At 36.9% G+C, this 14,880-nt stretch overlaps 1 protein-coding gene across 1 annotated transcript in view; it reads right to left on the bottom strand.

Moving 5' to 3' along the window:
- TOX (thymocyte selection associated high mobility group box) overlaps window positions 1-14,880 on the bottom strand; it is a gene marked incomplete at its 5' end in the record, with an annotated part of 213,742 nt that overhangs the window by 7,532 nt on the left and 191,330 nt on the right. Inside the window, 2 exons of the mRNA XM_082044901.1 lie at window positions 1,256-1,642; window positions 14,504-14,584. Coding sequence (XP_081901027.1) covers window positions 1,256-1,642; window positions 14,504-14,584 — 468 coding nt within the window. The remainder of the gene's footprint in view (window positions 1-1,255; window positions 1,643-14,503; window positions 14,585-14,880) is intronic.

The following is a 14,880-nucleotide window of genomic DNA, read 5'->3' as shown; positions in this document are numbered from 1 at the left end:
TCAGGATCGTACTGAGCACACTTTGGTTTACCCTCTGAACAACTAAATTTATCAGTCCAGATTGCTTTCAATTATTTTTGTTTGTTTGTTTGTTTTGTGTGTGTGTTTTTGTTGTTGTTGTTGTTGGTTTTGTCCTGCTTTGGAAAATTCCTTCTCCTGTTAAATTGGTCTCTCAGATAGAAGCTATGTTTTGTGTTTAGGTATTCCCATCTCTAAAGACCAATCTTCAGATAAAATGTTTCTGGCTTGGAAAGCAAATGCAAATGCCTTGTTAGGAAAGGTGAATTTATACAGATATTCAAAGCACGCAGCAAGTTCATGACTATGTATTATCAACCAGAACTGACAAGTTTTGTATATACAAATTTTGTAGATCCTTGCAACTCCATTAAAAAAAAAATCATTCAGATGCCACTTTGCAAAGCAAGATCTTATTATTGATAGTCAGATCTCATCGAACACAAAAGGAAATTTTCTCTCATGAAATCAATAAAGTTAATCTGCTGTAACCCTCCACAGGCCTGGGCCCCAAAGTCACAATAGTATGCTAGTTCTGTATTCAGTCAGAACTCCTAGGAAATGTGTTCAGAACCAACTATCCAAAATATTGAGGGAAAAAAAAAAACAAAAAAAAGCCACCCCACTGGGATACTGGGGACAGCCCACCTATTTCCAGTAAAAAAAAGTATGTCTATTTATCAAAATGAAGTTATGAACGCTGCATAAACTAACATACTTGCGTTCACTTAATCTAGCATGTTTATCACAATCTGCATTGCTTCATGTTCCCTCTGACTGTTCCAAATCACAGGTAGCACAAGGATAACAGCACATGCTACCTTCGTATCTTTTTCTATATGTCTGCCTTTTGTTTGTAAAAATATGTCTCCTGAAGACTTAACATTTCACTTTTATTTCAAGGTACTCCCAGATTTGCAGATGGATCCATGGACACACTTCTGTTTAAAGGATACCTCCTGAATTTGAGGGAGAGACACAGCAGGCGTTCATAAGAACGTGATGAAAATCGTTGCTAGCACAAACAGGTCCAATTGATTCCCCATAATCTAGGTACTCATTCATTTCTTCTCATCTTTTAAAGACTAAGCCCCCAGACCATACTTCTGCAGTTTTGGAACACTGCAAAACTAAAGCTAATCCATTGCTCTGAACCTCCCTTGCTATGTAAACTTCTGGATGACTTTTTATCTCAAAAAAACCTAGCTCCCCAGACAACTGAAAAGCTCAAACTTACTTGCTGCATTGTAGGTGAATGTAAAGCAGGCTGGACTTGCATCGGTAGCTGGTTTCCAATGGACTGCTGCATTGAAATCGGCTGGTGTTGCTGGATGTTGAGATGCTGGTGCAGAGGGGGACTGATCTGAAGAGGCGGTGGTGGGGACACAGCCATGTTTGCTATGGAAACAGTCACAGGCATTTGGTTGTTGGGCTTGGGCGCTATGTTCCTGGGGATGTTGGCATGCATGGCAGTGAGGTGAGGATTCATTCCTGGTTGTTGGTGGTAGTGGGAACTGAGGTACAGTGCAGAGTGAGCCTGGGCAGGCCCATGAAACACCGACTGCTTTGAATTCATCATCTGAGGTTGTGGGGAGGCTTTAACATCAACGGGTTCACTGTAGCTCTGTTGAGAGAAACAAAAACCAGATGACACTTAGAAGCTACAACAAACTGCTGTTCTCCCCTCCTGAAGTCTCTTTAAGAATCTCACCATGGGAAAATACATATCTAGACCACCAAATTGTCCTTGACACGGACCTCGGTTATTATATTAGAAAAAGAATTAATTCCTTTTACTTTACACATTTCTCTTCAGTATTGTAAAAAAAATGATTTAGCCACTCTGCTTCCTGGTCTGGCCTGATATTTTGCTTTTTCCAAACTTGGAACTGGCATGACTGACCTAATAATCTACATGACAAAGACAACCAAGCCTATCACAGTTATTCACATCAGAAGTCATTACTATTGTCATAAAATTTGATGGCTTAGTTGAAAACAGATTCAGGAGAGTGGGTCTCAGCAGAAGTCTGCAATGATCTTTAATATGTCATTTCCCTGCTCCATCCCCCATTTTCCCATCTGCAAAACAGGGATAAGAATTTCAATGCCCTTTACCATAGATATTGACAGGCGCTAATAGAGCTGCATCAGTTAGCTAACATGGTGAAGAGGCTAAGCTCCATCCACAGTTCGTTCTGCTGCACTGAATAAATATGCTAGTTGTTGTGCCAATACCTTTATTTTGAAGTATTCCATGCTGGGATGTTATCCGCACCTGTACCAAATATGTTGCATGAGCCATGCATACAGAAAAATAACAATATTCTGAACAATTTGACTTCCAGCAAAACTTCCACTGTTAATCCAGTTCATAAATTCTGAAAATTCTGCTTAAAACTGATGTCTCTGTAAATGTTAGACTGCATCAGACACAGGAAAACTATCTAACCAAAGCTGGAAGAATACTGCATAGAATATTAGAAAATGCACAGATTTTCAAAAATGTTATGGTCTACCCTGATTTCTTAGAGCTGCTGGTAATACAAAAAATCCATTAATGAATGTCAATTTTAATAATACTCTATTCTAATATTTTAACTTTTTACATTTGATTTAAACTCAATTGTGAGTTTGTTTTCTTAGACCTTCTGAGTGCTAACTCTACGTGCTCAAATAAATGATGAAAAAAAATTAAGATTTAACTCCCATGAGCATATAGGTGTGCACCATAATTTGCAGTCAAGTCACATTGAGATTTATAGCCAGTGAAAGGTGAAACATGCTGGAAAAAAATGGCAGAAATGTCCCTCTGGAGAAAGAAGTCACTTTGTCAAAACAAGGGCTGAAAGATGCATATATGCCCTTATTCTGTGACCTCCATGTCATGTTTGCTCAGTTTACAAGTCAGAGTAAGTTTCATGTTACTCTCAGCACTCCAGGGTCAGTAAAGTCTATTTGTATTCTCTCTGAAGGATGCACCATCACCAACAATCCGCTGACACACGCGTTACTGAAATTACTTCATTATACGCGATGATAAAGATGAGAAAGATAACTTCATTTTCGCTAAGTATAACTGCAGTTCCATTAGCAAAACCCCTTGTTTTCTCCAGTAAACTAAGGAAAATTAAATGAATATGAGAAAATGAATGCAAATCTCTGTCTCTGTGGATCTGCTTGGCTCTGCTCTCATGCGGGTGTACACGTGTGCGATGTGTATTATGTGCATGTTTGCAGGACTCGGATACAGTCATAAAAAACCCACAGACAGTAAATGATAAAATCTGAAAGTAGATGCCATATCTAACAGTTTTTTTATATTATTTTTAAAACACTGAACTAATGTTCATGACGACATGAGAAATATTTTCCCCATCTCTTCCAAGTTGCATTTTTAGGGCACTCTCATGAGTGTGGTAGCAAAGACTGCCAGGATTGTCGAAATATCAGAGATTCAGAAGAAAGTTTGCTAATTAGTAGCATACTCAGGACCCTCCTCTTGAGTGTGCTGGGCTCTTTGCACATTTACAGGAGATGTGTGTTGTGTTCTTTCTTCAGAAACTTGAAGTTTTACATCCCCTCATGCAAACACCTTGCCTTTCCGTGCTGTAGCTGGCAGAGTCTATATGGACTGAGCAGGGATAATCGCTCCTGAAGTGTCTAAGGGCAGATTGGTTAAACAGTTCCTCCTCATGAGGAGGTATCAAAAAGCCTTTGCAGCACTATTAGTGGCACACTGATACATACTGTATAAATACAAGTGACCGTATGTGACTACAAAGATGCTGCCATACACCTCTTTAACAAAGATATGGCAAAGCCATTTAATTATTGGGTAATTCTGAGTTCACAAAGAAGTGGCGAATGCATGGCACATACTGATAACATTACACAGATATCAGATACTTAGAATCATTTAGTACTTGAAATACCAAATTATGTTAAGAGGAATTGTACAGTCTGGCCAGAGATGAATAACAGTCACTTTACCTCTGAGTAGAACATCTGCAAAGTGATCAAAAGGGACTGTTCCAGCTGTCTCAAGTTATCAATCAGCTTTCTATATGTTGCACTACCTCCTGATCCAGTGAAAACCACACTTCAGTTTCAAACCAAGTATTTTGCTGTTACTTAGAATGATTTAAATCATATGTGATCTGAAACCAAATTGTCCAATATTAGCGTAAAACACATCGATATTATCAGTTACTGCGAATCTTGACAAATGAACCCATTAAATGCTCCAACATAGCGCACTTTCAGTTTTTTCTAAGGCCAGATCAGAAACCCAGATTTTCTAAGTATTGTTGAAGCTAACAGCATGGGTGATGTCAAATATTTTGGCTTGGTTATGTTCCTTTACTGTCAAATACATCAAGAGGTGTATATGATGCATAGGTCATACTATTTCAGGCACAATTATTGCTTTCACAGATTTGAGTGGGCATTGCACTTGTCCAGTACAGCATCAGACAGCCTTAGACAATGACTTTTATTATGGGTAAGACCAGGAATTAAGAAAGAAGGGATTCAATTAGCCAACATGTTCTTGCCTTATCCAATGAGAATAGTACAGAAATAATTTTAAAAACAAAACAAAACAAAACTTTAGTTAATGAATCTGCCCAAAGACAACAAAGGCAATTTACATCTCTATTTTGTGGCATTGTTGTAGGATACAATTCATTTACAGATATGCAGTGGAGACCAAAATTACATATCTATACACACAGGCCATCAAACGTTTCTCCTACATATGATAAGGTCGTCTGCTACACATGCAATGAGAAAATCGTTTATCATTACTATCAGAACTGTGGAATGGTATCGTGGACCCACCACTAGAGGGTGACAAAATATTATAATTAGTTAATGGTAGGACTTGGTGTTGTACACATACATTAGTTAATGGACTCCAGGACCAGAAACTAGCTTTTCTTGATAGCTCTTTATGCTCCTTGAATGGCTCCTACTTGTTCTTGAGCTCAGCTCAAAGCCTTATTCTAAATCTTTTGAGTTCTTAATAAGTTAGGAGTAGGGTTTCTTATGGACCTGCCTCTCCACCTCACATCAACATCTAATACTGTTGCCTAAATTAAAACAAAAAAACAAAGAAACAAACCCACCAAAGCCAAAAAAACTAGACGGTGAAGACAAGGCAGGTAGGCTAAGGAAATGGAATGCTACAGAAAAAGTATGACTGCCCTTCAGACACAACACACAACCACCTTTTTTTATTCTACAATGGTCTATTGTTTTACTGAAACATGAAGAAAAAGGGGGAAGAACATTTTGAAAGCCTGAAAGAAAGAGAATGAAACTGGAACAGAAATAGCGAAAGGAAGGAAACCAAATAAATGCTACTGTAACTTTTATGATAATGAATATAAATGGATTAATTAAAAGTACTGACAAGCTCAGCTTATGGAAAGCTTTGGTGCATGACCTGCAGTCCACAAAGTTATTCTACTTGTATCATACTTTGAAGGAAATGTGTGATGATACAGATGAATTATGTTCTTCAGAGAAACTGGTGAGAGCTGATCATTTTGCACAAAGTTTGGGATGGGAAGGGCTGAATCAAGTTCTTCCCACTTCACGCCAAACTCATGCCTGTCCTTCCAATTCTAAAGCAAAGCAAGTTTTCCCATGCACCTTCTACTCCACTACTATGTGTCAAACCTTCTTGTGCTTATTTGCCAAATGCAATAATTAGATTAGGTTAAGGGGTTAAGCATCGCTCATCCAGTTGTGCTATTCTTTCCTAAGGAGAACTGCTCTGGGACTACTGGCCCTTCTTATCATGGACTGAATGCAGGCACAGGGGGGGATGTCAGTTCCTACAGGAAAGTGACACTGGGATTTCCCTCACCCCCAAACATCTACTCCACTCCTATGGCTGAGAAATAGCTTTTGGTACAGACATCCTGCTCAGCCTAAGTGGTGTCAGAAAAAACTGCAATAGCCTGGTGATGTCAACCTTGCATCTTTCTGGCTTTCTTTTGGATATCATATTACTTCCACTTCGAGAACTCTATAGTTGCACTTCAAGCCATCACCTGTAGATTAGGGTAAACAAACAGCTGTTGAAAACCTACACATGGGTTTTGATTCTCTTTCTAACTTGTGGTTGCCTTCTAGCTACCGTTGGCTCTTCTAACACCACTTCTGTTGGAACATAACATCCATGTGATTGAAAGTAAAGCAAGGACATGTTTTAACAAAGCAGTGCTCTAAGAGCCTGATCCTCAGACTACTGAATTAAATGGAAAGTCTTCTGTTAATGTAAATGGAGTTTGGATCAGATCCCAACACTGTTACTTTGGTATTAACATCTAGAAGTCTATTTTGTCTTCATGAAAACCAGGTAGGACCTGGCTAAGAGAGGCTGAGATTCATTCTGAATATGAGCACTAATTTTGACCTGTGTTTCTTCAGAAGCATACCTAGAAACTACAAGTGCTGATACTTACTTCATTTCACTTTTGTAATGCGTTAATGCAGTTATTGTTAGAAACATTGCCAGCAAGTAGGAACATATAGATATGTATATGCAACTATGTATATGAACAACTTCATTTTACATACTGTATATGTTTTATATTCAGTATTTTGATCTACTATAGCATATTATACCATTATAAATGGGAATTTATATGGGAATTAAATAAATATTTTTGCAATAATCTTGTACTAGTAAGCAGTGCTCAATTAATATTGCTATTTGCAATATAAAATAAAAAAAAAAACCCAGTGTTGTCTCAAAGAAACCATGGTTGTTCTACTTACAATGAAAAAAAGGGTTTTTTTTCTTATTTTATTGATTTCACAAAATTAGATAATGATCACAGCCTTTCAGCTAGAGCAATATAATTTCAGTCATTTGCAGACAAAACGTTATCAAAAAACATCAGCAATTAAGTTCTCCTTTATAATAAAATGCTCAGTAAGTACATTCAGAACATTCAGTAAATGTTCTTGGTAATATTGGATGCCTATCTGTCCTTTAAATACATGCTGAGGCACCTTCTCAAGGGCAAAGGCATGAGCCTTATGGGCAGCATAAACTTTCTGTCAATGCAAACAGCTTTACTTGTGGCTAAACATAACCTATTCCAAGCTCAGAAGATTTTTTTACATAGCCAAAATGGTGTAACATAGTTTTATTTTAAATGAGAAACAGGTGCTTCTCTTTAAATGAGAAACAGAGCTTTGGCATCCTCTCCACATAGACAAAGAACATGTACCATGTGAGTATTTCAAGGCCTAGGAAAGAGTTTAACTCAATTTGGGTTTTACCTGAATATGTGTCAGAAACCTACATAGTTGCCACACTGTTCTGTTTCATGTCAGTGCCATGTGTACATCTAGGGACTGGTGTCCTTCCTTGGGCCATGATGAGGAATTCAACAATTTTGGGACTCCATGACCAAAATGAAGGTTACATTTAGGTAACAGCAGTGATGATGTAAGCTGGTACCAGGAGGGTACAGGCTGTGCAAGCTGTGATCAAACTTAGGCAGGCCTGACTCAGCTTTAAATGAGTTATCTTCAATACTGTGACATTAAAGCGGGAGAGAGAAGGAAATTGGCTGAATGTTTATGCAGCTCCTACAAAGCTTACCTAAGCTTAAGTTTGCATCTGCTGTCTTTGCTGTCTCTTTGGTGGAAGGAACATCTTGAATTGTTTATTCCTTCTCTCAGCTTTTCCGTGTTCACATAATCCTGTCCATTTTTAATGTTTTTGACATTTTAGGTCACTTCCAACCCCAAGTCTGACCTTGAGAAGAATCCCTTCTTCTAGTCTACATGGGCTCAGCCATTTTATTAATACCCCTGTGAGGATGTTTAGGAGAGAATCACTTCTCTCCAGCAGTGTCTCCTCTTTCCTGCTTAGCTCTTTAACTCCTTTAGAGATTCCTTTGACTTAACTCCATTCACTCTGGTAGAGAGAGAACTCATATGCATATTTGCAGTACAGCTGCCTTCCTACCTAAGGCACAAGAGGCTCTTAGCAAATGACGCTTCGTAATTTGTTAATTCCAGTCACCTATTGCAATAACAACATCTGGGACTCCAGAGAGTTCAGAAAGCTTTTTGACACATTCTTGATGTTTCAGAACAAAGGAGTACGCCATGGGTTGTCATCTATAATTAGCTGAGGTGGCTCAGAAGAACATCTTCAAATCTAAATATACATTTTGTCATCATCTACAGGGGATTGTCATGGATTCATTCAGGGTATGTAAGTAAAAATGGATGTTTTATGAATGTAACCTGGGTACATGTGATAAAGGATATGCAACTTTAATTTGATACAAGTGTTTTATTTCCCCAAATGGAAGCACAAGGCTAATAACGAAACCTAGTTTTATTAACTCACTTTAGAAACAAACACAGTTCCTCTCCAGATCAAAATCTGGCTCCTTTTAAGCTTAAGACATTTCTGCCGTTTTTGGCAGAAATTATGTGAGAGCATCTCTCAATTTTTGCCACATGATCTAGCCTCAAATTGAATTCATGGCATTAACTTAAATACATTTTGCTCTACATTTTCAGCTGCAGTAGATAGTTGGCTTCCTTGAGAGACGAGAAGACCATTTGATTCTTTATTATCACATTGGAGAGAGTTTTATATACGTGTTCACTTACCAGATACTCTGTTACATCGCATACACACATACATAATTTTGTTTATGATTCCTTGAAAATTTCTGACTATACCATAATAATTCCAGAAAGAACAAAAGACTGAGGTATCACCAAAGCATAAGATATCTGCTGAAAAACTCTTACATAATAGTTTTCCCAGCTAGGGATTGTAATGTTTAATGGAAAAAAGTAAATGCTGTATGTGCATGTCCTTTTTTTTTTTTTACTTGTTTTAAGGGAAATATTGCCAAATGTCTTATAGCATTTTAATAGCTACAAAAAATATCATGCATCAAACATATCCATATTTTTTATTTATTCTTTCTATGATGCTTTCACTAAGAACAACTTAAACTGTTTTAAGATATACCCAAACTAGATATAATATAGGAATCTGTTGTCTCAAAAAGTGGAAATGAGGTACCTTTCTGCCAGAAGCAGAAGGGAAGCTGCTCCCTTATACACAACAGCCAACTGATTAAAGCACTGACCAGGAAACACGACAGTTCAGTCATCTACTCTGTCAAGAGACATTCAGAATTTTATTTCCAAAAGAAACGTCCTAAACCCCAGCAGATGCTTATTTAAGGGAGGAGTGAGCTCAGATACAGGGCTCACCTACATCTGAAACTTGGCCACTACGCAGAAAAGAATTTGAGATTCACTGAATTACAGAAAACAAATTGCAGAGAGAGCACACCTGCACATCTGCATTCACTTAGAAGTGAGGAGATGATGCACGATCTGGGAGAGCTGACATATTTTTTGCCTTTTTATATGTTAGGCAAGTGCTCTCACCACACATACATATAAAATGGAAAACGAACAGCAAGTTTACTGTTTGAGTTTGGCATCTTTTTTTTTTTTTTTTTAAACATGGTCTCCATTTTGCTTTTTACAAGTAGCTCAAACTTTTGCATGTGTATTCACTGCAGTCTTAAGAGATTCGAATTCCTTAGGCTGTTCACTTGTTTTACAATATAGGCAATAATGCACATGTAACACAAATATTTTGCATACCTGGAAACTGGTTACAAATTGCTGTGCTAATAACATTAAGGCAATGCCAGTCTTACTAGATAAGACCGTATTTTTTTAATGAAATGTAAATTGCAAGGTGTTGGTGTAGGAAAGCTATGTCTACTATATACTTCAAGAAGCAATTTTACGTGTCCAAGGGATTTGCACTGTCCACAAAACTGAAAAATATCCAATACATTTGTTGCAATGTCAGGCGAGGACACCACTTTGACTTAGATACAACATCATAGTTTTGAAATATGCTTGAGTATTTTGAATTTGAATAATATTTTCCTTGCTGAGAGGTTTTAGCTTTAGCCATAGCTGCTAAAATATGTCTGCATGAAACCTGAAGCTGCACCACTACACAGAGAGAATTAAAGATTCATTTAGCTGAAGAGAACAAAATACGGAAGAGAAATTTCCTTTTACTTTTTCCTTTCACTATTCAAACAGTTAAACTTGTATTGCTATAGTTATACATATACATATACATATACATATACATATACATATACATATACATATACATATACATATACATATACATATACATATACATATACATATACATACACATACACATACACATACACATACACATATACATATACATATACATATACATATACATATACATAGCTAGATGCACATAAAGAATATATGAAAGTATTTAACATTTACCCATATATGTCTATATTAAATATATATATTTAAAAGATGCAGCAAAAACTCTAATGTCAGCCAGAAAAAAAAGCTGGTTAAGCTAGAAAAAGTGCTTGTTTTATGAAAAAGTAAAATTGCAATTCACAGCATTTTATGTAATGCTGTACAAATTACCAGATACCAGAGACTGCATTTCTGGACCTAAATAGTACTAAAAGTTGCAACTAAGGCCAAATATAAAGACACTTGTTTACAATGCAAAGGCTTAGTCAGTACTATAGGCAATATGGCAATCTGCATAGCAGAAGATATAATGCTTTGTAATGTGATTTTTTACTTAACATATCAATTCCTACACACATGAACAAACTCAATATCAGCCCCATTAATTTCAATCATTATAAAAAAGGAGAAAAATACAGGAAATAAACTGGTAAATTAAATGAGAATTAGTGCATAACTGGCACATTTACACAATCATATGTTTACCTTATTTACTGGGTGGGAGTCGTATTTTATAAAGACATCACTAAAGCATTTAACAATGTACTAGAGGTGGGCTGGCAATCCTGTTAACCCAGCTGCTGGTGACACTTCCACTCTTTTCAGTTAAGACTTTATCAAGTAACACAGTCTGAAATTCTACATACTAGGTGTGTGTTTGAGTGACTTTGTGTGTGTGCGACAAACCCCAACTGGCATTGCTCAGCTTTTTCAAGAATGCACCCAGAGGAAAGCACCAGATGACTTGAAATATTTCAGGTGCACTTCCTTAAGATGCAATGGAACAGGGAATTGAAATCTGGAAGAGACAATGACAAATTGTCTCAAAGATTAGTATCTCATCTTCCCTTGAAATGACAATCAAATTCATAAACATGTATCATCTGAGAAAGCAGCTGAGACTACTCCTCTATGGGGGCTTTCCCAGTTCTGATTGCTCTCTATGATGAAGAGCAGGTAGCTTCATGTCTATCCTGAGTCTCCTTCACTATGCACTCATGGCTATGGGTGAATGAAGGAGAAGTGAGGATGCTGAGAACAAGTGAAAGGACTAGAAAGAAGAATTGGCTGAAGTAGAGGTTTGGTGAAAGAGGAGAGAAAAAAGCAGAGCAAAGAGGGCAAAGGGCTGAGTATCATGGAGAAGTCCACCATCCCCACATGATACTCCACTTGCATCCCAGAGTTTCGGATGGAAACAAACGTTCCTGAATTTCATTATTCTGCTATAAGGCAGAGGCTAAGAAATTGGCTAACAAAAGGAGATTCACCCATTTTTCTGCATTCTTCTATTCTGACTATTCCAGTAGCTCTAATAGCCAAGATGGGTGCAGAAAATACAATTCCAAGTCTGGTCTACACAGCTGGACCACATGGCGTATGCTCATTCCTTTGCTTTTCAGAAAAATGAAGACTTGCAAATAAATGCAGAAGAACACGCACAAACACTCACTTACAAAGCCCTGCACTCACTTATCCTTTAAAAACTGGGAGTACTTAATGAAAAAAGCACTTAAGAGTTAGGAAACTGATAGAGCAGCTGTTTTGGGAGGTGTGAGATACCTGCTGAGCTGGAGACTGGGGTACCTGAGCAGAACCCTTGCCTGCTTGTGCCTGCCTCTTTCTGCAGGCAGAGTCCTCTGGGTGGGGCGGAGGAAAACAGGTTGATAATTGAGTAACTCCTGACATTTGGATAGCACACTGACCAGCCAGCTGACCCATTGAAGCTCTGCTATGTACATGAAAGGTGTAATATTGGTCAGATACGGCAAAAAAAAAAAGTAGTTCTAGATGCCTCAAACATGACACCAAAAATTAATGAAAACTTGATTTCATAACGTTTTATTTGTGTGTGTAAATATGGCAATACAAACTTCCAGCTCTATTACTGAGAAGATGAATTAGATTATTCCCCCCCCCCCCCTTTTTTTTTCTTTTTTCCGCTAAAACACTACTGGGATGAGCAGCACAGAAAATCCCATAAAGAAGTAAAGTTAAACAACATGCAGTAAATACAGCACAGGAGCTCTGAGGGTGAACACCTGATTATAAGTGTATGAAAGGTGACTCACACAGAGTGCAGCGTAAAATATAAAACAGACCATGTGAGCAAATCACTAATATTATATTAAAGCATTTTTGGTAAAGGTGTGTCACTTTTGGCATGTTTTAACTTTTGAGAATGAGGTCTTAGAATCTTAATAATAATAACTTTAAAGTAGCTGTTATACATTATAATATAACACAGGAACATAAAAGACCAGATGGACTCCAAAGAATCTTAATAACATACTATATATATTTCTTCATGCTTGTATGCTTCTCTAAAGAACTACAATTCTTCTGGTGCCATATAAATATTTAATAATGATAATTTAGAAGATACTGATATAGTATTACATCTGGGTATTTTACATCCTTATTCCAAAATGGACTTGCTTTAGTTACATGTCAGCTCTGCTGGATTCATTGAGTGCGTTCATGAGAATAAGCAATTAGTACTCAGCTTATTAAGTTTATATTTTGATACTTTCCACACTAGAGGAAAACATTAGATTATGGGCAGAATTTCAATAATTGTTTAAAAGTTAAGAAAATGCTTCAGTGCTTCTCTGACTAACAACACATTTAAATATATGCAGAAATGGTTTCATGCACTGAACTGATCAACAATTTATTTTTTTTAAACAAACCTCAGAAAATGCTATAATATACTTTTTTCTCCTTTAAAGAAAGAGTAAAACAACCCAAATATCTCATATTTTTTATATTTCTTTTCAAAATTAAGCTATATAAAGTGTTATGTAAAGAGTACATGATGTGCTGATTAACAATATCCAAGTTATTTTCACAAGTCAAAAGTTGACTTCATACATTTCTTCAAAACCTATTGGGATATTTTAAGCTTCTGAACCTATCTTTTGCCAATAAGGAGGCTATTCCAAAAAACATTGTTTGTGTGCACGTCATACCCTTTCTGAAGGCAATGAGTGTTTCTAGAACCAAACAGCCTTAAGAGAGAAATTAAAGGTGGCTTGTACATCACTTTAACTGAACACATTAGGATTATGATGGTAGCTATAAAATTAGAATGCATAAGAGAAAACTGCCAAAAATTAGTAAAGTAACACCCATATTTCAGACTTTTAAACTCAGAACAAATACTGACCAAATACTAAGATAATGAAGAAAGATGCATGAAAAGTCCTTGTGCAGATAATCATATATTCTTTCCGCTGAAAATGTGTAAAAATGTACGTGATATGTAGAGGAGAGTGCATGACTAACTGGCCAAAAACTTCTAAACCAAAAAGTTCTACCCATGTCATATATGCCAGTCCTTCATACTGCCATCTATACATCTAAAATTAATTTTATTTATGTAAGAACAAAATATATCTAAATTTATTTTGATAGACCCAAGCCAAATGATTCTAATTGGCATGAGTATGAAGTTGCTCTATTGTTTTTCCACATCTACCCAGTGCAGTATTTTCACATTCTTCTGCATATTTTAAAGCCTATTACCTATTTTAAAGCATCCATTACAAAATTATGGGCATTAAGAATGTTTGTATAAAATCAATTTAGAAAGTTGCTGCTAGCTGTGTACTGGCGATACACTGGTGTGTTCCAGTATTAGAGCCTGTGCTCACACAAACTGCTTGTAAAATGGAAATTCACATTTTCTTACGAAAATTTGCTACGTCAGTTAAGCTTGACTTCTGCTGTACTGTGATTGCCAAGTAAAAAGCAGTACTTAAAAAAAAACGCAAAACCAAACCCAGGCATTTTGGGTATTGATACATTTTTTTTCCCTTATATGTAGAACAGTGACTGCCTGGCATGACATATTTGTCATATTGAGGTCTTTTTACCAGTATCTCCTTCCTCTCTTGGACTTCAATGATACTCACAGCCTGAAGAAGTGATGTCTCCGTGACCAGAAGGGTGGGAAAGCATATCTTTTCATGGAGAGATGACTGTGTTTATTAAGCATTTGCACCTTAAACCTAAGTTTAAGGTGATAATAAACAAGGCCTTTTGCACTAAATACTATGGTGCTCAGCACCATATAAATGCTGAAAATGGTTTGCAATACATCACAATATATATGTGTGTGTGTATATACATTATGTGTTACCTTGGATACAAGGCTTGCTCTGTAGGCAGCTAACTGCTTCAGATATTCCTTCTTGGCAGCTTCAGTTTTCTTTTTGTATACCTAAAAACAAAGAGTTCACATTGGTAAATGAATCTGGGTTTGTTTTGATGTATCACCGGTGTGTCTCATGCATCTTCATAAAGTCTTTCTAAGTAAACAGCCTTTCCTCCTCATATTGCTTAAAGAGTGAAATAATAAACATCAAATATTTGAAAGAAAATATTGTTCCAACTGTGAAACACCCTTTATCTACCCAGCAATACTGACAAAACAATATCCCTCATAGCAGCTCAGGCTTAATTGTTCAAAGTGAAGCATGGGGGGGACTTGCAAATGGGATGCAGGGTGGGGGGCAG

This window comes from Streptopelia decaocto (assembly GCF_964273445.1).
Source record: "Streptopelia decaocto genome assembly, chromosome: 2".
Taxonomy (NCBI): Eukaryota; Metazoa; Chordata; class Aves; order Columbiformes; family Columbidae; genus Streptopelia; species Streptopelia decaocto.
The sequence above is the reverse complement of the archived record's forward strand: the minus strand, read 5'-3'. Positions and strand labels throughout refer to the sequence as shown.